The 22,246-nt window shown below is 37.7% G+C and overlaps 4 protein-coding genes across 6 annotated transcripts; 3 read left to right on the forward strand and 1 right to left on the reverse strand.

Annotated features, from left to right (window-relative positions):
* Positions 1-7,985: 7,985 nt before the first annotated feature.
* LOC113284290 (metacaspase-4-like) lies at positions 7,986-9,533 on the forward strand. The gene is made up of 2 exons (XM_026533720.1): positions 7,986-8,442; positions 8,517-9,533. Exons 1-2 carry the CDS (start codon positions 8,097-8,099, stop codon positions 9,389-9,391), a joined length of 1,221 nt encoding a protein of 406 aa, XP_026389505.1. The 5' UTR covers positions 7,986-8,096; the 3' UTR covers positions 9,392-9,533.
* Positions 9,534-9,642: 109 nt separating this feature from the next.
* LOC113284291 (chromatin remodeling protein EBS-like) lies at positions 9,643-10,537 on the forward strand. Its single transcript, XM_026533722.1, is given in 3 exon segments — positions 9,643-10,008; positions 10,010-10,037; positions 10,039-10,537. Coding segments are annotated over 3 exon segments (651 nt in total). The 5' UTR covers positions 9,643-9,742; the 3' UTR covers positions 10,396-10,537.
* A 3,056-nt stretch (positions 10,538-13,593) lies between these two features.
* On the forward strand, positions 13,594-16,844 carry LOC113284292. Its single transcript, XM_026533723.1, has 2 exons — positions 13,594-15,746; positions 16,345-16,844. Exon 1 carries the CDS (start codon positions 14,490-14,492, stop codon positions 15,744-15,746), a length of 1,257 nt encoding a protein of 418 aa, XP_026389508.1. The 5' UTR covers positions 13,594-14,489; the 3' UTR covers positions 16,345-16,844.
* A 353-nt stretch (positions 16,845-17,197) lies between these two features.
* LOC113278461 lies at positions 17,198-21,665 on the reverse strand. Of its 3 annotated transcripts, XR_003325526.1 has the most exons (10): positions 21,472-21,665; positions 21,248-21,315; positions 20,235-20,306; positions 19,796-19,867; positions 18,923-19,146; positions 18,792-18,848; positions 18,607-18,705; positions 17,886-17,979; positions 17,725-17,799; positions 17,584-17,640 (listed from the first exon to the last, which is right to left on the reverse strand). XR_003325526.1 is itself a non-coding variant. In XM_026527291.1 (9 exons), the coding sequence occupies exons 2-9, from the start codon at positions 21,248-21,250 to the stop codon at positions 17,484-17,486; spliced, it is 573 nt and encodes a 190-aa protein (XP_026383076.1). In that variant the 5' UTR covers positions 21,251-21,315; positions 21,472-21,665; the 3' UTR covers positions 17,198-17,483. The 3 variants fall into 3 exon arrangements, 1 of the variants encoding a protein (XP_026383076.1); XM_026527291.1 differs by lacking the exons at positions 17,886-17,979; positions 18,607-18,705 and adding an exon at positions 17,198-17,496; XR_003325527.1 differs by lacking the exon at positions 18,607-18,705.
* Between the last annotated feature and the right edge of the window lie 581 nt (positions 21,666-22,246).

Raw genomic sequence — 22,246 nt, forward strand, 5'->3', positions numbered from 1 at the left:
ATACTCTGCAAAGAATTTTTTTTGGGGTGTATGAAGCTAATAGAGGTAATAATCCAACTTCCTGAAGTAACTTATGTACTCCAAAAGAAATGGGGGGTGTTAGCTTTTAGAGATATAAAGAAACTCAATCATGCACTTCTCACTAAAGTTGCTTGGAGGATTTGCATGCAACCTTATCTGTTGTGTGTTAAACTTCCGAAGGCAAAGTATTTGAAGAATGAAGAATTCGTGCATATTCAAAAACATAAGAATAACCTGAGCTGGATTTGGAGAGGTGTTGAAGTTGGTCTCAAGTTTCTTTAACAGAATGTTTGTATGGAGGTTAATAATGGGAAAAACACGTATTTGGCTTGATAACTAGATTATCAATTTGGTAGTAAGCCAATTCCTTCTTGTCCAAGTCATCTAAATTATGAGTACGTTTATGAACTCATATCTCCAAATTCTTCTGAATGGAACATCAGTTTACTTCATTCATACTATTTTCTCGAATGATGTGGTGGATAAGATTTCAAGAATGCAGATCAACTTAGATGAAGAAGACATTGTCAGATGGAGAAATACAAGAGATGGATTGTTCACAGTCAAGAGTGTATATAATAAATTGGTTGAAAACAGTTTTCACCAACAAGAATCTATTAATTTTGTTCCTAAAGAAGTTTGGAAGTCCCTTTGGAAAATGAAGGCTCTTCACAGGGTGAAACTCATATGGAAGTGCTTAAAAGAAATAGTGCAAATAAAAGATAAGACTGCTCGTTTTAACAGTAGCATAGACATTCACTGCAATATCTGCAATCAACATGAGGAATGTTTCTTCCATCTTTTGTTAGTTTGTCGACATGTCAGATCAGTAGGAGATGCCTCAGTATTAATGTGGATCAGGTTGTTGTTAATTGTAACAGCATAAAGGAATGGATGATTCTTGGTTTGATAATCAGTTCACAAATAGGATGGAGAATTATAACAATTGGAGGATGACATTGATGGTGGGATGTTGAATCATCTGGAAAGAAAGATGTGAATGTGTCTTTCTGAACAAGCCTCTTAATCTGTTATCTGCTGTCTCTAGAATTAACTTTCACCTGAATAATTTTTCTCTTGCTGCTAAAGATAAATGTTATAGTTATCTCGGATTAATAATGTAGGAGATTGTGTAATAGCCATTGCAGGAGGACTGGGGATAGCAACAAATTTCTTTGCAGAGATCATAGCAATCTTGTGTGCAGGTGAATGGGCAATTCAAAATGGTTTTAGAAGACTTCTCTTCAGGTCAGATTCAAAGGCAGCAATAGCATCTTCTAAAAATTCCAAAATTCCGTGGTTTGCAATATCCAAATGAGAGAAAATTTGTCATAGTGCCAGAGAATGGGAATTCATTCACAGTTACAGGGAGGTAAATTAAAAAATTTCAGCTGATGACTTGGCTAAAAGAGGTGCAAATCTACAGAGTGGTGAACAAAAAATATACAACAGTAAACCCCCTTTCCTTGTGAACTTAGAAAATGAATTGAAAACATACTATAGATTTGGTTAGACCAGATTAGAGTAAATTGTAAAAAAAAAAAATTGTTTCTGCTTGAGCTGCTTTGTAACTATTTGTAAGTTCAGATTTGTGGTTATCAATAAAATTTGTTATTAAGCAGAAAAAAATATATGTTATAATCGCGTATACCAAACAGCTACTGCTAACAGTGTACTGATACGTTGGACTATACCAACTCAAGGTATGAATATTAAACACTAATTAAACTAGGTGTATTAATTAGTTAGTTATACTATATGTACTTTGTACTGTGTAGTACAAGAGGAATACGAAAGGTCATAGTATTACTTAGTGGAGAGAAAAAGGGGCTACTCTTCTTATTATTTCTATCTCCACAATCAGCTCAATAGGCCTATTTATAGGCGTACATGCATGAAAACTAATCTTAATTAAAAGACATGTACATGACCTGGTGTCCTTGACATATTCATACACCTGGTTTACATGGTGAGTCAGCCACTTTGTTATTTGACACGTCATATAACACTCCCCCTTGGATGACCACCATTCTAAGTATGTTGCCTCGTTAAAACCTTACCGGTAAAACCCAATGGGACAAAATCCGGACGAGGGAAAAAGAGTACAACACTGGTAGCTTTAAAGTGATGATGGTCGTCACGAATTTTCTCTCGTCGCCGAAACCGTGTCAGGAAAACCATTTAGGAAAAACCTGAACTTGGAGTGGGCTTGATCACCGCCATGAAATGCTTCCTCTGTCAAAGTTGCGTCAGGAAAACCATTTAGGACAAAACCCGAGCTTAGAAAGAGGGTGGTCGCCGCCACAAAAAAATATTTTCTTTGACAAGATTTACGCAAGGAAAACCGCTAGGGATAAAAACCTACACGCCTGCGTCAGGAAAACCACTTGTGACAAAACCTGAAAGCCCAAAGTTCATGATGATGTTGACGTCGATGCTAATGTTGCCTCGTTAAAAACCTCGTATGGAAAACCACGTGGGACAAAACCAGACCAAAGGAAAAGAGTACAACGGACGTCGCCCAATAACAGTGCTGCATACGCATATGCTGCCTCGTTAAAACCTTGACAAGGAAAACCCAACGGGACAAAACCTTAGGGAAGGAAAAAGAGTACAACGCGTTTTAGTCCAGCCAAAGATTCTACGAGTTTACTCCTCCTGAAGCATGACTTCTTAAAGCGGCTGGTGGTGCAAACATTATATAGTCTTCGGAAAACCATTTTACCATTTGCAGTTTATGGAGGACTGACTGCAGGTCTTGTGCCGGGTGCACAATCTCCATTGTTCACCTTGCATTTAAATCCTCAGTCCATTGCGTACCAATTTATTTCCCGCTTTAACTTCAGGCATAACAATGAAAGGTCTTTTGTAAACTCATAAATACTGTAGAATCAACTTCAGCATCTAAAAGTATAACCTGCAAAATAAAAGTTAGAAAACACAAGATAATGCATGCATTATATCCATGTATGGTACTTCTGGACCATAAATTTAACGTACGTATCAGATAGATCGATCACTTCTCAGTAATGATGCTAATTTTGAAGCACGATAAGTATTACGAGTATCAAAACTAGATACTCTGGTATACACAGGCGAGTTTTATTATGCTAGCATGTCCTCGAACTTCAGGTCGAGCAAATATTTTGATTTCAGCGAGATCTCAAAAATCTAGTTCAAGCGTGGATTTTAGCGCTACGAAGGGTTCTTTCAGAAGTCAAAAATGATATCATCATTTCATCCGGATTTTAACCTTATACCAAGAACATAAAATACACAAAGGATTGTCCATAAGATTCTCCTATTCAAAATGGTGATTATGACTAAATTTCAAGCCTGACATAATTCATAACGTCGGGTGGCTGGCTGCCTGAGTCAGAGAACCTCGAATCCTTCAGGGATTCATTACAATTACTAGTCATAACAAGATGCAATATGAGTCCTTCAGTGACTACCAAGATAAATTGTATCTATATTAGGAGAATATTTTTCGTTTTACAGAACCAATCTTGGGGTTCAGCAGGAAACCCCCAATCGCACTTAAAACGATAATACTATTCTCTCTGCCCTTAATTTCAAACACCAACCTGTAATTTTCAGGCCTCACAATTTTACGGTGTGAGTCGGATCCGAACATTGCGCTTTTTCGAGAGATTCCATCTTCTACCTTAGTTTGAGGTAACATGTCATATGCCTACCAATCACAATGTCGATGTTCCTCTGCAGAGGGGTACACAACCATTATTGTAAACAGTAATCGACAATCATATATGATTTAGCACATTCTCTGGTGCATGCACATTCAAGAAAATTTTACAAACTGGTACCAGCTCCACTTCAGGGGCTTTATCATATCCTCATCTTCAATAAGGAGTTTCAAACTTAGAGAATGTGGATCATATTTTGATAGTCTCCACGAGCACTATATGTGTCTCTCTTCAAGAGCACTGCATATTAGAAAAGTGATTGGAATTTATTTTAAGGGGCATATATGAGGCAATTATTCAGGCCTCAAGCGTGTTTTAACACACGACTTCGTCACTGCGAGATGCATGATTTAACCTGCTGAGACAACTTCCTGTGTCTGCATCCTCAAGCAAGTGACGAGCAATATTTTCCCAGAGATACTGCAGTTATTTGTTTTGATCTTGAGTAATATCCAACATCTCAATTACATACAATATCTTGGTGTGAGAAAACAAAGAAGATGTCTCATGCCAGTTCTAGCGGTAGCCAAACTTCGTTTGATCAGGATAAATACTTAATCAGATAATCTGTTGAATTGTCGACATTGCTTACTACAACCTTTAGGTGGTGTATGTCATCTTTATGACTTCAAGGGAAAAGTCCTTAAATTTGTCGACATAATTCGTGCCATCTTTAGGTAGCAGTCTTTCTCCCCCTGGTTTAGGCGGTAAAAACCCTTTTAAGTTATCATAATTTGCACCATCCTTTTATGGTGACGTTTCTCCCCCTGACTAAAGTGGGAGAACCTTAAAGGTTATCAACCCTAATCTTGCTAAACTTCTGGTGGCGGGTTGTCATGCCAACTTCTGGTGGCATTTTAATTTTCCTGATCATGGCGGAGACATTACTATCTCATTTCTGGAAGCCTTTGGTTCCATAATTGCTTATTTTCAAAGGCAATTCTGCTCATGATAGTTTTTGGGTTTTAATTTAACTACACAATAGGTATCCCAAAAACAATTGCGAGCTCGACAAAAGATGATCCATTTCACGCCGGTCCTTGTAACGGCTTACTTCCTCCCCCTAACGGCGGGAATACAGTCCCATCTTCAATAAGACATTATCAGCACATGGTTTTAAATGTCTTATGAATCGAAACCAACATATATAGCTAGGTGACGTTATGGAACAAATACGTAAGTTGTAAGGTTGCTTCCCAAGATATAATTGATGGTAAATAGTTGGTCGAGCAATAAACTAAAGATGCTTTAAATAAAGAACTCAACTAGACCATGTCGAGTGCGCACATGTGCTAACTATATGCTCGATATAACACCAACTTGGAGGCAAAGCATCAAAGCCTATCAATTTACCACCAACATAAATACTTAAATGGAGGGTCTCTGCAACCACAAGATTTGCACAAACAGTTCGGCAAAGTCTAATATTACGTGTTAATATAACAAGAGACCATCTAGTAGATGTGTCTATCAATACATTAAAGTACTGAAATAATTGTCCATATTGCAGGGTAAATAAGTCCTGCAATTTCCACCTTGAATCCTTTCTAGGAGTTAATGTTGGTGATTCAGTAACAGGTTACCATAATGTTAATGTTAGATGCAATTTAATAGCTAATTGTCTCAGGGACCAATAACACAATTTACATCCTTATCTAATAGAAGCTTCAGGTTCTGTAAAGGATGTCCATGAGCATTTTGAATCGTCTACTCATCTTGGTAGAACTTGGGTGTCCATACTGATCATGCCTAAGCATGAATAATTCAAGGGTCATTAAACTTCTGGCTAATGACAATGTGGAATTCGACTGTTCGAATTCTCCTATAGCACACCCCATAAAAGAAAGCCTTACGTTTCTTTACGATGTGCTTCTGGCACAAAAACAAATGAAGTAAAAAAAATACTCCATAAAAATGCTCGTTTGTCGTTTCAAGGTGGTAACGCCAAATATTCTCAAAAACTCAATAGATTCTTCAGGAATCCGGATTATTATAAGACGTTAATAAAGATGACTGTTATACCTCCAATATGATACACGCTCTTCCGGAGTCGTCTATCATATTATTTGAACCCGAAATGGCATTTCACATTTCCAAAACCTCTACAAGGTTACAGAAATGGTTCGAAAAAAATTTGTGTTTGTTGTTCCCTTGTTTAGAGACAAATATCTCTATCGTCTATTTAAAATGGATAGATTACTTCAGGAATCCATATCCGATGTCACATTTGGACGAGAGACATTCATTAATAAGTCATTAACAAAATCATTACATAACCATGGGCTACTTCGGGAACCCAAAAATTCGTGGTTGATTCCTGGAATCCAACTATTTCTATAGACCACTTCTGGAGTCTATTTTATGGATTATTACAGGAATGCACGAAATGTATGTTGGACTGCTTCTGGAGTCGACAACATCTCATGGATTGCTTCTAGAATCCATTATTTACAAAAAATAAGTAAAGAAAATAAACAAAACTTAAAACAAAGGATAAACATCCAAACAAATATGGCACTAATACAATATCAACAAATCTCCAATTTTGTCACCTTCAACGAAATATTAATTTACAAGTGTACAAATGGATACACTCTTTTATGGAAAAGTCTCCTACTTGGTCACTTCAGGGACCGCAAATAGGAACGACTAGAACTTTTATAACGGGTCACTTCTGGGACCGAACGGCTAGCGGACCGTGCGTTTCGCATCCATACTATGCTAGACGAAATTCCAGTTTCTGGTGGAATTGTTTCAAAATCTCTGGAGATTATTTAGAGAAAGAGAAATTAAATTTATGTTATCCTCTAGGGATACAACAATTCCTCGCTTTGCCGGTATTAAAACCGCAAGTACCATAACAAAAATAATATAGCGGAAAATTATTAAAGTTTACGGAGGCGCGGTTCTCACCTTCCCGCACTTACCCAAAAACATTCGTACAAGTTTGCAATACTTGTAGAACAACTTGCCTCCATTAATAGTGTTACTACCTTGATCAATAGAACCAACAGAGTCAGTACTACTATTCACATATATAATCAAAAACACAAATTTAACTCAAAACACAAATATAAATTGTGAAGTTGATTATATGGCTTTGTGGGTATCATCCCGTCAGCTCGGCATAAACATCGTCGAACAATGGTTTATCAATTGACGACATCGAGCTATTCGTGCTGATAACGTGTTATAATCGCGTATACCAAACAGCTACTGCTAACAGTGTACTGATACGTTCGACTATACCAACTCAAGGTATGAATATTAAACACTAATTAAACTAGGTGTATTAATTAGTTAGTTATACTATATGTACTTTGTACCGTGTAGTACAAGAGGAATACGAAAGGTCATAGTATTACTTAGTGGAGGGAAAAAGGGGCTACTCTTCTTATTATTTCTATCTCCACAATCAGCTCAATAGGCCTATTTATAGGCGTACATGCATGAAAACTAATCTTAATTAAAAGACATGTACATGACCTGGTGTCCTTGACATATTCATACACCTGGTTTACATGGTGAGTCAGCCACTTTGTTATTTGACACGTCATATAACAATATACCATTTATGCCTACATTGTTACATTCTAAACAGTGTACTTAATATTTTTTATTGTTTAGTGCTGGAACTGGATTGCTGTCGATGATGGCTGCTCGGGCTATGAATTCGAGTTGTGGTGCAAGTGTTGATAATACTGTGGGAATGATTTCTGCATGTGAATCTTACTTGCCTATGATTAAGCTGTTGTGGAAAGTCAGAGGTGCTCCAGATCAAGTCAGACGCATTTGAATACCGTTTAACTTGCACCCCAGAATCGAGGAAATTTTCTAGTGGAAAATTGATGAAGTTTAGCATTTCTAGTATCGTAAATGTAATTCTTGATAATCATCATCATTTTCTAAGAAATATATGGAACAGAAATTTCAGGATGCATTATGCGATTGCTTAAAATTCCATTCTCCATGACAGCATTACTCATTCTCTGACAAATATACAAGATTCTTGACATATTCAACTTGTGCACTATTTTTATGGGTCCATTTTCATCTTACTGAATCACAGCAGAGATTTTGTTTTGTCAGAAAATGAGAATGACCAGTACCCTCTGATTCCTAAATGTAAAATGTGACACAAATATGAAGAACATTGTACGAAAAAATTTAATGAAATGTGGAAGGCGTGCCTCTTTGTTTAATTTAAAAGTAAAAATAAAAAGAATCTTCGGACTATTTCTCTTCCACCAAGAAGAAGCTACTAAGAAGAAGAAGACTGCCAGTTAGAGGAGGAGATAAAGGGTCGTTGAGTTGACTGTTGAGAGAAAGAAGGAAAAACAATCAAGATCATCATCAGATTCATTAGACATGGCTAAAAGAGCAGTTCTTGTAGGATGCAATTACCAAGGAACAAAAGCAGAACTCAAAGGATGTATCAATGATGTGAAAAGGATGTATAAATCACTTGTAGAAAGATATGGATTTGCAGAAGAAGATATAACCGTTTTGATTGATACTGATGATTCTTACATTCAACCAACAGGTAAGAACATCAGAAAGGCAATATTGGATTTAATAACATCTGCTGAACCTGGTGATGTTTTGTTCTTCCATTACAGTGGTCATGGAACTCGTCTCCCTGCTGAAACTGGTGAAGATGATGATACTGGTTATGATGAATGTATTGTCCCTACTGATATGAATCTTATCACTGGTAATCAATCAAAAATACAACCCGTTTTTTTATAGTCTTTTAATTTGTTTGATCATTTTATATGTTGTTCACAGATGATGATTTCAGGGAGTATGTGGATCAAGTCCCAGAAGGTTGTAAGATAACAATTGTATCAGATTCGTGTCACAGCGGAGGTTTGATTGATGAAGCTAAAGAACAGATTGGAGAAAGTACTAAAGGTGATCAAGAACAGTGTTCTGGATTTGGGTTCAAGCATTTCTTGCACCGGAAAGTCAACGATGCTTTGGAATCTCGTGGCATTCATTTACCTAGGAGACGCCACCATAGGGATGAAGACGAAGAAGAAGGAGAAGAGGAGCAAGAAGAAGAGGATGAATCCGTAAAGAACAAATCACTTCCTATATCAATTTTGATTGAAATCCTGAAACAGAAAACAGGCAAAGATGACATTGATGTTGGAAAGATTCGTCCTACATTGTTCGATGTATTCGGAGAAGATTCGAGCCCAAAGGTGAAGAAATTCATGAAGGTTATATTGGAAAAACTCCAAAGTGGTGACCAGGGTGGACTCATGGGAATGGTTGGATTGTTAGCTCAAGAATTTTTAAAGCACAAACTAGACGAAAATGATGACAACTACGCCAAACCTGCAATGGAAACAGACATTGGCAGCAAACAAGAAGCTTATGCTGGATCGAATAAGAAAACACTACCTGATGGCGGGATCCTTGTAAGTGGATGCCAGAGTGATCAAACTTCGGCGGATGCAAACCCATCTGGAAATGCTGATGATGCTTATGGAGCTCTCAGTAATGCTATTCAAATCATAATAGCAGAGAGTGATGGTAGAGTAACTAATCATGAATTAGTGTCAAAAGCAAGAAAAATTCTTAAACGTCAGGGGTTTACTCAGCGGCCTGGACTCTACTGTTCTGACGAGCATGTCGATTCTCCGTTTATCTGTTAAAATTCACCCAGCTTGTGAATGTTTCTCTGTGTGTTGTGTTTGCTTTCATTTGGGCATATATTGCGAGTAATCTTGGTGTGGTGTGTAAAGGAATAAGCTTTCATTTTAATGGATAGTAATAACAAACGTTTCAAACTGTTAATGGGGATAGTATGCAATTTCTGGACCTATCAGAATGAAACAACTTATGGGTGAGATGTATAAGTAGGAGCTGACTTGGCAACCAGAGCTGACTAGACCCTAACTCGCCCATAAGTTGGAAAGAGCGAGCTAGGGTTTCAGATACTCAGTAAATCTACTCTCTCTTTCTCTCAAACCCTAAAAAAAAAGACCTTTGAGAAAAATCTAACTATGGCAAAGACTAGACCAGGCAAGAGAGATTTGGATTCTTATACCATTAAAGGAACTAACAAAGTTATCAAAGCTGGAGACTGTGTGCTGATGAGACCTCCAGAAACTAATAAAGCACCATATGTAGCAAAAGTGGAGAAAATGGAAGCCGATAATCGCAACAATGTTAAGGTTAAAGTACGATGGTATTATCGACCCGAAGAATCCATCGGTGGAAGAAGGCCGTTTCATGGATCAAAAGAGTTGTTTCTGTCAGATCATTTTGAAAGGTGCTCTTACTATTGATGGAAAATGTACTGCATGTTCACTCATTCAAGAACTATAGTAAGATTAAGGATGTTGGCACTGAGGATTATTTCTGCAGATTTGAGTATAAAGCTGCTACTGGTGAATTCGCTCCTGATAGAGTTGCAGTGTATTTCAAATGTGAGATGCCTTATAATCTGGATGACCTCATGGTGCAGTGCGAGGGATATTGCAGGGATTGGTTTCATCCTTCGTGTATTGGCATGACCATTGTTCAAGCGAAGAATTTAGGACGCTTTCTCTGTGCTGATTGTTCCTCCAAAGATGAGGTCCAAAGATCTCTGAACAAATTACCAGTTTCACCATCAGCCGAAACTAAAGCTGAGGCAAAGCGCCGGAAGAAGTAATCAGTTGATGCGGAGTTCTTGGTGCACGAGGATGAGGTACTCTCTTCACTGTGCACGCGCAAAGCTGGGATGATCTATCAATGTGTAATATGTTTTTACTTTATGACATTTCGTTGATTAGATGTGGACACTACATAGTGATTTTTGCACCACGTCTTTTGCAATCTGCGAAAACTGGTATTTAGGAAAATTTGTCATATGTTGAATAAAAATAAAAAAACAATTGGTTTTGAGTTGGAAGCCTAGAAATCTTGCAAAGATAAACCTTGCAAAGATAACATGTGACACTCTTTTTTAAGACTCAAAAAAGAAATTTGTTCCTAAGTCCAAACATCAAGAATTGGCCTGTATGAGATAGCAGAGAAAGATGGTCATGGTTGTATCCTAACTCAATGAGGAATTTAGCTGATTCTTGGAATTCTTCTCAGCTAACAAGGTCTGCCAAGATAATTTGGGATCTCATACCGGCAACTGTTTTGGCATCTGAGTTATATTTCGGTTTAGTTTAAGAAGTTTGCCTTGTTGCCTATATTAGTTAGGAATTTTATTCAAACCATTATAGCAGAGAGTGATTGTAGAGTTACTAATCACGAATTAATGTCAAAAGCAAGACAGATTCTTAAACCTCAGGGGTTTACTTAGCGGCCTGGACTCTACTGTTCTGACGAGCACCCCGATTCTCCATTGATCTGTTAAAATTCACCCAGCCTGTGAATGTTTCTCTCTATGTTGTGTTTGCTTTTGGGCATATATTGCGAGTAATCTTGGTGTGATGTGTAAAGGAATAACCTCTCATTTTAACAAACCTTTGGTTTCAAAGTGTTAGTGTGGCGCTTTTAATTGTGTTTTGCATTTCGTGTGGGAGAAAAGAAGTAGACTCTGGACACCCATTTACACCCTACTATGTTCAGAGATGAATCTGGAGGTACATAAACTTTTCCGCCTTACTTAGGTTCATAGACTTTGCCCACTTCAAAGCTTCCCTGTCTCCAGACTTTCTCCTTCTTCAGGATTCAATGCTCCATTTGAGAATGATCCTTTGATCCCTCCACAATCAACTGCAAAATCACTTGAAACGAAAGCAATACCCAAATTACTGGTTTTATAATCATAACAAGCATTCAATTTAGCTATGCCAGCAACCAACCATTAATTTTGATATCCACTTATTATTCATGGTACAATTATTGACCCCTGGAGCTAGAAACCAAGAGGATATCCATTCAGTGATGGAAATGCACTTCTTCTGATGGTCATTCCTCTCAAAACAGCTCTGGAGAAATTGCATCATTAGCAGTGTGACGAGCCTAATATTATTTTTTTGAAATAAAAGGTTTTGATCTTATTGAAAATGAAAAAGAGATGCAAGAAAAGGAGCGCCGAAGCGCATACGAGAGGGGTTGCAGTAGCAACCCGAACACAAGTAAAAAACAAAGTTCAAGGCCAAAATATGGAACAAACAAGGAGAAATAGAAAACACCCAAACAGCATGCCTTCTATTTAGTTTTCTTTGCAGGGGTTTTTCGACGAGCCTAATATTGCAGAAAACTTGTTGCAATATCCAAGAAGCACATATACTGTTTCAGGCAGGATACTCATCAGTTATTCACTTTAGCCAAATATAAGTCAAGGGAACTCCATTAACCAGGTGCATAGTTTGATTGAATACAGACAAAATTTGATGTTAATATTTACATGAAAAATATAACAGTTAAAAGACAAAACACCATACCCCAAAATGAACCGGATAGGGGGCATGATGAAGAGGCACTAGCATTTGAGATTCATAGGAAAACCCCTCTATTGTGAAGCCAAAAAGCTACTGCACTGTCACATAACTAACATCAATTAATGTAACATTCCCTCTCCAATAGCATTTTGTAAGTGTGCCTTAAACGTCTCCGTAATCGATGTTTAAGCTATATAATCATAAATATAGTTAACTTAACACTACGAACTGCACTATTGCATAGCTAATGTCAACATCCATAGCATCAAAACAATACAAGGAAGAAAAAGTTCTAAGTATATTTGGACTCCTGTCATTGAAAGATTTGATGCCTACTTCTCTTATTGGAAGCAAATTTCTCTTTCAAAGGGTGGTAAGTTGGCTCTCCTGAAATGTATTCTAAGCTCATTGCCTATGTACTAATTTTCGTTGTTTAAAAAGCTCCTTCTTCTGTTATCGAGCAATTGGAAGAAGAAAAAACAATGCGGAATTTCCTTTGGGACCATGGAAGTAAGAGTTCACAACTTATCAATTGGAAAATGGCGTGCGCAACCAAAGAAAGGGAAGCTCTTGGAGTTGTGAATTTAAAGTTAATGAATCTGGCCATGTTGGCTAAGTGGTGTTGGAGATTTGGTGTTAAAATATCTCAGCTTTGGCGCAGAATTATTGCTGATACATATGGTTCAAACACTTCTCAATGGGTTCCGGGAAAAATTTCTTCTCCTCATGGTGTTTGATGCTGGAAAACAATTGCACAAACTAAATATTGATTTGTGAAAATTCTTCTCTTATATATTACATTCATGTGCGCACATTCATCTCAGGTACGACAGTTGGTGCAATGCAGAAAATCTTTGTCAGTTACCTTCTCTAGTGCATCTGAAAAAATTTGCTGAATTATTGTTGGTCATTGGTTCTACTCCAGCTCCAGATGCACTACCAGATACACGAAGATGGAAATACAGGCACTTTTCCAGTCAAGTCTTTGTATTGAAAGTTGGTGGCCTAAGAGGGGTGTTTATAAGTTTCCTAGTTCTTTCATCTGGAAGCCGGAAGTTCCCCCAAAGATTAATTTCTAAATGTGGTGTGCTGTGCGCGGTAAGCTCAATTCTCTTGACATGCTTAATCATAAAGGAACTAGAATTATTCTGCACAATATTCCCAAAGAAAGATGGGCATGGTTGTTTCCTAACTGAATGAGGAATTTAGCTTATTCTTGGGATTAACTTACAGTAAGAAGTTTGCCTATATTAGTGCGGAATTCTATATTTAGACTTTGGCAGAACTGTGTCAGGAAATTGATTGTCAGTAGCAGTTGTATATAAAGGGTATTAGGCCATGGGTGCTCTGAATTCTTGTTTTGGTGTGCTATTGTATTTTGATTTCAGTAATTAAGATTCTACAACCACGCAAGTAGACCGATTGCTGAAGACTCTGGAGGGTTACTGGCGAGTGTTCTGGTAACTGGTTATAAGCCGCAAGTTATTGGGCAAAAGGATATAAAGGTTATTTTACTTGGTTAGTTACTCGTTTCTTCTTCTTCCTCAGTTCAGCTTCTTCCCCAACTTAATTGGTGATCTAATTATTATCAAACCATTAATTTATAGCTCCAAATCCAAATTTCGTGATTAAATTGATCTGTTGATCAATCGAATTTTCAACCTCCACCTCCAATCCATTCGAACGAGATAAAGTTGAGGTTTTTATTTCACACTTCTTCTGCAGCTTCAGCTTCTTCCTCAAATCAGTTGGTGATATCAAATCATTAATTTATAGCTCCAAATCCAAATTTCATGATGAGATTGATCAGTCGATTTTTCAATCTCCACCTCCAATCCATTCGAACGAGATAAAGTTGAGGTTTTTATTTCACACTTCTTCTGCAGCCTCTTCCCCAGTTTAATTGGTGATCTAATTATAACCCAACCATTAGTTTATACATCAAATCCAAATTTCATTATCAGTCGAATTTCTAATCTCCACCTCTCATCCATCCGAACGAGATAAAGTTGAGGTTTTTATTTCACATTTTGTAAGTTATGTGGTGATGATTTCGAAAAAGATTAAGCAGAAGAAGATGAAAATTGACGGTGATGATGATGCTCAGCTTCCTCCATATCTTCCCCAGGATTTAATAATCGATAACATTCTCACCAGAATACCAGGTCGGATTCTAGCCAAGTGGAGTTGCATTTGTAAGTTATGGTACACTTAAACTTATAATGATAAAAAGTTTGCTGAGCTTCACCTTATTCGAAATCAAACCAAATTAAAACTATTCATATGTCTCCTTAATGTAAAGTTTTCCGATCGGGCAAAAACTTGCTTTTTCACTTTAGATGAAGACTGTCAACATAGATTCTTAATGAACTTAGTTGCCCCAGACAAGTCTGAATTTGTAGGTTGTTGCAATGGTTTCGCCTGTATTACAAAAGTGTACAACGAGGATTTCGCTGTTGTGAGGGGAATGATTGTTGTTAACCCGACCAGGCGCGAAATACTCAGTCTCCCCTATTTACATCCTTGCACTGAAATGGGATGCAAGTATCTGTGCCATGGCTTTGGTTTTGATTTATTAACACAAGAATATAAGGTTGTAATTGTTTTTACTTCAAGAGCCAATGACGAGTTTATATCTGTCGTCTTAACTTTGGGAACTAAAACATGGAGAAAGATAGTTACCAGTGTTGCTGATATCTCACCTCCGCCAGGTTCTTCTTATTTTCCTAAGAGGATGGTAACAAGAGCTTCGGGAAATATCCGTACACCAGCCACCCTTTGCGGGGGTGATCTTTTCTGGAGGATGGTAGTAGAAAATGAAGAGGTAAATAATTATAATAACAATAATAATAAGAGTCATATGCTGCTCTCATTTGACATTCACAATGAGAAGATTCGATTCATTCGGCTCCCAGCCGAATGTAATTTGACCCAAACCCCGACAACTACTTTAGTCGTTGAACATCATCTTCTGGAGCATAAAGGATATCTATGTATTGCACAGTCTGAAAAGGCAACGAGAAACAACATAGATCAAAGCCGTCAGGATAGTTTTGTTTGTCGTTGTAGTTTTACGGTTCAGCTGTATATATTGAAGGACAAGGTTAAGCAAGTGTGGGCCAAGGGGGAGACTTTTGGTGTACAAGTTCAGCAGCTAGGTTTGGCACCAGCTCCCTTCTGTTGTTACTTTGACGCCGCTACTGCTACACCTACTACCCTCCCTACGCGCATAATGAGTTTCTCTGATCAGGTGTTACTGTATTGGTTCGATAGGAAATGTCTTAAGTTCTACAATTTGCAAACAGAACGGCTCGAGGTGGTAAGATCCTCATGCTCCTCTAATTGGATAGGTCGTTTCAATTTTGAAGCTAAGATGAAACGATTCCCTCCAGAACGTGGTGTTGGTGGCGATGATAAATCTTATTGCCCGTACATGGAATATCAACTGCACACTCAAGTTGAAAACATCCGTTCTCTGAAAACCTTTATTCCTGCGGGCGAAATAATTAAATTTGATGGTACTGAGGAGTTTCAACGGTTTTTTGAATCAAACAAGAATACGTTACCTACAGGATGGGTGATTACCGCAAGAGAATCAATACAGCATCATGCTTTCTATTAGGTAACTTCTGTACTATTATTTAAATTCTGTTATCTGAGGTATTTCTTTCTATGGAAACTATTTTGTTTTCTTCTTGGAGACTTTTGCTTAGGATGAATAGATAATGCAATTACTAGTATGCTGCAGCAGGTTATGAGTCTATTCAGATCGATTAGTTAAAGGATGGTAGCGATCACAGAGTTTTGCCTTTTGAGATATCTCGTAGAATTCTTGTCTTTCTAATATATATATATGGAATGTGTTTGTTAAAAACTTATTAGTTGCCTCAGAAACCGGAAACAATTCAGTCAAAATTTGAAGTGGAGAAATCACATGTCAATTAGGTTTGATCGTACTTCTAAGGTTTGTTATGTTTAGATATGGACAACTTGCTGTTCTTGTGGTTGAGATGCATGAATTTTGGCTGCTGAGTTAGTTTTTACACTTCTATATTATGCGGGGAAACCAATGGTTTGTTATTGTAGCAGATACCAGAAGCTATTTCATTGTTTTGAGTCCTACTTTGTGCTTCTCTCTTTTAAGTGTAATACTTCAATGTGGACCATGTGGTCTGTATATATCTGGAATTCAGGTTTCATATTGACATGTGCCTTGACAGACGGTTTGAAAGGCGAGGAGTTGTGATGCAGTGCAAGGAACATTATCGTTTGGTTCAGTTACCCATACCTGGTTTTTCGTTATGCTGGTCGTGGATTTCTTCCAACCTTCCGTGATGATCTGTGGACCACCTCAGTGATAAAGTAAGATTAGTAGGTGCTGTAGGTGATGATGACGAATTTCGAGTTTGGGGGTCTGCTTACGGTCTGCTTACCAATCGTGTTCTTTTTTCTTTTCTTTTTTTCTTGGTGCTCAAAACTAGCTTCCTTGTGTCCACTCGAAGCCACAAGCTATTCTCATCTGTTGATTATCTTGTGCTAAGAAATCTGGCATGTTTGAGTAGTCGTGTTTAAGTTCCTATGACAGGAGGTTGATGTGCTTAGCATCCTGTAAAACATCATAAACATGTATTCGCGTTGTGTCTTTACTTTATTCATCAAGAACAAGTTTTAATTGGTATAGAAAAAGATACCATGTCTATTGCTGTTTGTGCAACTTTTATCCTGGTTCTCATTGCTGTTTGTGCAACTTCAAGTGTGGGTTTGCAGAAAACTTTTGCTTAAGTTGCTGTGTGTGCGCACTTAAATGGGGTTTCTGTAAATATGCCACTGTATCTTAATTCAAAAAAGCAACTGTGCACTTGGTAATAAGCAGGCAATGATGTACCCAATCTAAGTAATCTACATGTTTCTCCTTTCTGTATCGCAAGGCCACGCGTCATTAAAAGTGCTCATTTTTGCTTCCAGTGTCAGTTCCCACTGTAGACTAGATGGCTGATTAACGAATTAGCAGTGTAGTTCTTTTGTCCTGACTTCACTTCCCAAAAACCCAACAAGTACAATCCACTGATATGATGAATGCAAAAAAGGATATGATTTATAAAAAGAATCTTGGATAACCCAAATAGTGAAATTCACTCTATTTAGATTTGACCATATTGGGAAGAAAGATACTTTAGATTGACCAACCGAACTGCCTAAGTATACACATTTAGATTGACCAACCGAACTACCTAAGTATACACATTGTAACTATGTTCTCTCTAGTTAGTAATTATCACCAATCGGAATCCAACCTACTCGGCCCTTCTAGCAGAAAGAACCTCCACGATCGATTTTCTCATGTCCTGTCTTTGCTTTGTTAGACAAACGTGCTGCACAAACATAGCCATATATGACAAACGTCAAGCTTATATTCTAGTAACCTGCATATAAATATTGAATTATTTCATATACCATACCTAGAGGTAACAGTTGGAGCGGCAGGCACACTTTCTCCATTCTGCTCAGGCACATCCCTGCGCAAAATTAATATAAATAGTGTCACTTGATTTGATCAAGTCATTTGTATATGTTAAGTAAACAGCAGACTGAATACTTACATGCTGCCAGAACCAGCAGTTCTAGCATCAGCAGCAGCATCAGTTCTAGCATTAACCGCAGCATGAGGTCCGATGCTGCACAAATATAGTCAGATAAGAGAAGTCAAGACCACTCTAATAACATACATAAACATCGTATTTAGAATTTCTAAATCACATACCTAGAAACAATAGCAGTTGGAATTGCACGGCACACTTTCTCTATTCTGCTCATTCTCATCAGTTCTAGCATTAACCGCAGCATGAGGTCCGATGCTGCACAAATATAGTCAGATAAGAGCGTCCACAGTGGACGAGTAAAAAGTGGAGTAAACCCACATTTGGTCGAAAATCCAATCACAGTGGGCTGGAGTATAACCATATTTAGTTGGAGAGAGAGTGTAAACAGGAGTAAATTTGGGCGAGAAGCTGGAGTAAAACTAAATATAGTGGGGCGGAATTTCAAAGTGCGTATGAAGACAGGCGTAGATTAAATGTACGCTTGGAGGTGGTATGAAGACAGGCGTAGATTAAATGTACGCTTGGAGGTGGTATGAAGACAGGCGTAGATGCAATGTACGTTTCCATCAAGCGTAACTTAAAGGTTCGCCCCCTTGGGCGCAAATTGTATCATTGGGTGGTGATGGGGCGTACATTTAAGGTGCGCCTGTTTCAGGCGTACATTTAAGTTGCACGAAGGTGATGGGCGTACATTTAAGGTGCGCCTGATTATAATTTTAGTCTGCAACATTGTGTTCAAGCACCCCCAAACCCAAATATTTATAGTTTTTGGTCTGGTTTTTGGTTTTGGTATGGTCGTAGCATTGTGGACGCTCTAAGACAAGTCAAGACCACTCTAATAACATACATAAACATCGTATTAAGAATTTCTAAATCACATACCTAGAAACAATAGCAGTTGGAATGGCACCAAGAGGCACACTTTCTCTATTCTGCTCATTCTCATCAGTTCTAGCATTAACCGCAGCATGAGGTCCGATGCTGCACAAATATAGTCAGATAAGAGAAGTCAAGACCACTCTAATAACATGCATAAACATCGTACCCAGAATTTCTAAATCACATACCTAGAAACAATAGCAGTTGGAGCGGCACCAGGAGGCACACTCTCATCATTCCCATCCCTGCGCAAAATTAACATCAGCTGACTTAATCCCAGCATCTCTACGTGTTATTAAACAACGGACAGAATACTTACATGCTGCTAGAACCAGCAGCAGCAGCTTTCCTGGCGGCAGAAACTCTGGCAGCATCAATTTTAGCATTAAGAGTAGCATGATGACGAAGACTCCTAGGGCGAAGATCTGGATTAGTGCCTTCAGATGAGCTTGGCAGCTCGAAAATTGATAACCTGGTTAGGCTACTCATTCCAGGGATACTTCTACCATTGTCAGTACGGCTAGCTGTTCTGGGAAGACGATCCTGTGAGCACATATTGGTATGGTTTAAAAACTGGAACCATATCTATTTATATCATAAAAGGTTTCAAATTTACATGCATATACTAATCCATTATCTAAGAAAGAAACATCAAAATTCCATAAAAAATAACAGAATGTAAACCAGTTATCCTTCCGTCTGAAAAACAGAACTGAAACTACGCTGGAGTGATTTCTAACTCCAGAAAACTTCAGTAACGAAACCTAGAGTACCCTATTGACAGCAGTAGGCCATAATCAGCATTTCGCTTCTATATAGTATGCAAAAGAAAAAAGGGAGCACTGTTGTTTTACCCCTCAAGTGAGGAAGTACGTTTTCAATCATTTACTTGACAAAATCGTTTATATTTGATGGAGCAGAAGCGTTAGATTTGAAGAAATGGGGAGCAAAACTATTCAAAGTCTCGAGTTGCTAGTCATGGAGTAGCTGTCAACAGCAATCTTCAGCAAAATGACAGTAAACACAGAGCTTCTTAAGCAATATCTACTTTGCAGTAACCTAATGACAGTAAACACGGCTCCTTAAGCACTACCTACTTATGCAGTAACTTCAATCAACAAATTAAAAAAAACAAAAAGCAGGAACTATAATTCGTTATGAAACTAAGGCATAGAATATCTAAATTTGTTACCTTATCTGTTGGACCTGGTGCAGGTATTGATCTTGCTCTCCCACCACCCCATCTAAGTAGGGGAGCCTCCCTCTGAAGGAATAACGACGAAGTAAAAGAAAATCAGAACACTTCACATTCAGTCAACCGATCGAAACGAAAAATCATCATTGTTTTGATGTTTTTACAGGGACAATGCAGACACTAGATGCAAGGCACATAGAGCTGTTTTTAACTGAGGGATACACAAGTGGGAGCTGGGACTACAAAGAGATTGAATTTTATCGAATCAGGACACACTCTGATGGAGCAACATGGGCCATTTTCAACATTATGCAGGTAACATATAACCTGTTATTACCGGCTAACTGAAACTATAAATTAGCCTTCTTCAACCATGCATGCAAACTGAAAAAAATTTGCAATTTTACTCTGAGTTCAAACTGCAATTTCTTGTTACCTTATCTGCTAGAACTGGCAGTGGTATTGGTATGTCTCTCCCATCACCCCTTCTAGGTAGGGGACCCTTCCTCTGAAGGAATAATAACAAGAAAGTAAAAGAAAATTAGAACACTACACATACAGTCAACCAATCAAAAAGAAAAATACTCATCATTGTTTTGAGGGATAAGAAAGTGGGAGCTGAGACTACAAAGAGATTGAATTTTATCGAATCAGGACACACTCTGATGGAGCAACATGGGCAATTTTATCAAATCAGTTCCAGCTTTAAAACCTTAATTCCTAAGGAAACTAAAACTTGAGCATAGTCAGAAAACTTCACTAACCAAACCTAGAGCACTTTTTTAAGTCATTTATTACAGGCTTTTGAATTTGATGGAGCAGAAGTGTTAGATTTGAAGAAATGGGCAGCAAAACCTAGTGACTGGCAACCGAAGGCTCGAGTTGCTTGTCACGGAGTAGCTGTCAACACCAATCTTCAGTGAAATGATGGTAAACACAGAGCTCCTTAATGCAGTAACATCATATAGCTCTAACTACCATCCCCACATTTCTCATCAGATATATGATCTACCTAGTTTTTCTTATCTGAATGTTGAACTTTTTGTACCTTATTGTTGGCTTTCATTACAGGACTTCATGTTACATACCATGGAAATAGTGAAGTTATTCCATTAAAATCTCTCAACCAATTCTTTTAGTTCCTATAGGTTTTCAGATCTATCCACACACACAGATAGCATCTATCCCATTTGTTCTAAAGTGTTTTGTTCTCATCTCAAGGCCAAAACGATGAAAAGATAACTTAACTATGTGAACATATATAGAGAACTTAACTTGAATCTTAAGCAAACAGCAAATAAGGAAACACAAACTAATTCCTAAAATAATTAAGATTCCTAATCGGTTTTCAAATGTATTCACTGAACTTACAAAATAATACCTAAGCAGGAAGTTAAATTGTTACTCATAGATCAATCAGAAGAACCGACAATAAAAAACACAAAATACCATGTTAGCTCCACGTTTTCGTTCCTTCCCAGGAGCACACTTCGCGTAGTCATGTTTCTATATTTATCCTGAGGAGGAACGAGAAGATGACAAACCAGATTAAATCAAAAACTGAAATCAAGAAATTGACGAGGATTCTGATGCAACTAATACAAAATCAAACATATTCAACATAATCGAAATCGAAAGTTAGATCAATCATCAAGAAATCTAGGGTTTCTCACTTTAATATCAACGACTGTCCTGTCTTTTAATGCATCCGAGTAAAGCTGTTTAATCTCCTTCCATTTTCCCTTCCCATACTTTTCAATACCTTCAGAAAGAGCTTTTCCCTCTTCCGACGTCCAAGCCTTATTCCCGAGTTTACCAGTAGTAGAGCCAACTTTCTTCTTTCCATTTCCTCTTTCCTCCCCGGATTTCTTCATCACTGGAGTTTGGTGAAGAGGGAAGTGAGAGACCGTGATTTATAGGAGATCATTTGGTCCTTCATCTTTGTTTACACTCTGTTTACACTTTGTTTACACTATGTTTACACTATGTTTACACTATATCATAAGTATTGTGTGAGTGTGTTTATCTGGTGCACGTTTGGGATTTGCTTGTTTTTTTCAACTATAAACACTTTGTAACAATTTTTTACGAAAAATTGTATTTGATAAAGAAATTTCAAAGTGCTTTCACTTTCATTTTATGACTGCTTTTAAAAATTGAAAAAGCAGAAGCTACGCACCCATATAATTTGATTTAAATGATTTTCTATTTTAATTTTGTTATTTTATTGTAAAGACAAGTATACCCTAAAATATTGAACACTTAACATTATATTTCTAACTTTTTTTTTCTATTATTTTTTATTTTTCATTTTCTATTTTTTGTTTTGCAGGATTTGACATGGAAGATAGAGTTAGCTTGTCCCCTTTGCGACATAATCAGCCCCATATCCGCTTCCGCTCCCTTGGCTAGTTTCTCATGAGGCTCGCTAGTAGGCTAGCACGGCAA

Source organism: Papaver somniferum, chromosome 5 (assembly GCF_003573695.1).
Source record: "Papaver somniferum cultivar HN1 chromosome 5, ASM357369v1, whole genome shotgun sequence".
In the NCBI taxonomy this organism is placed as follows: domain Eukaryota; kingdom Viridiplantae; phylum Streptophyta; class Magnoliopsida; order Ranunculales; family Papaveraceae; genus Papaver; species Papaver somniferum.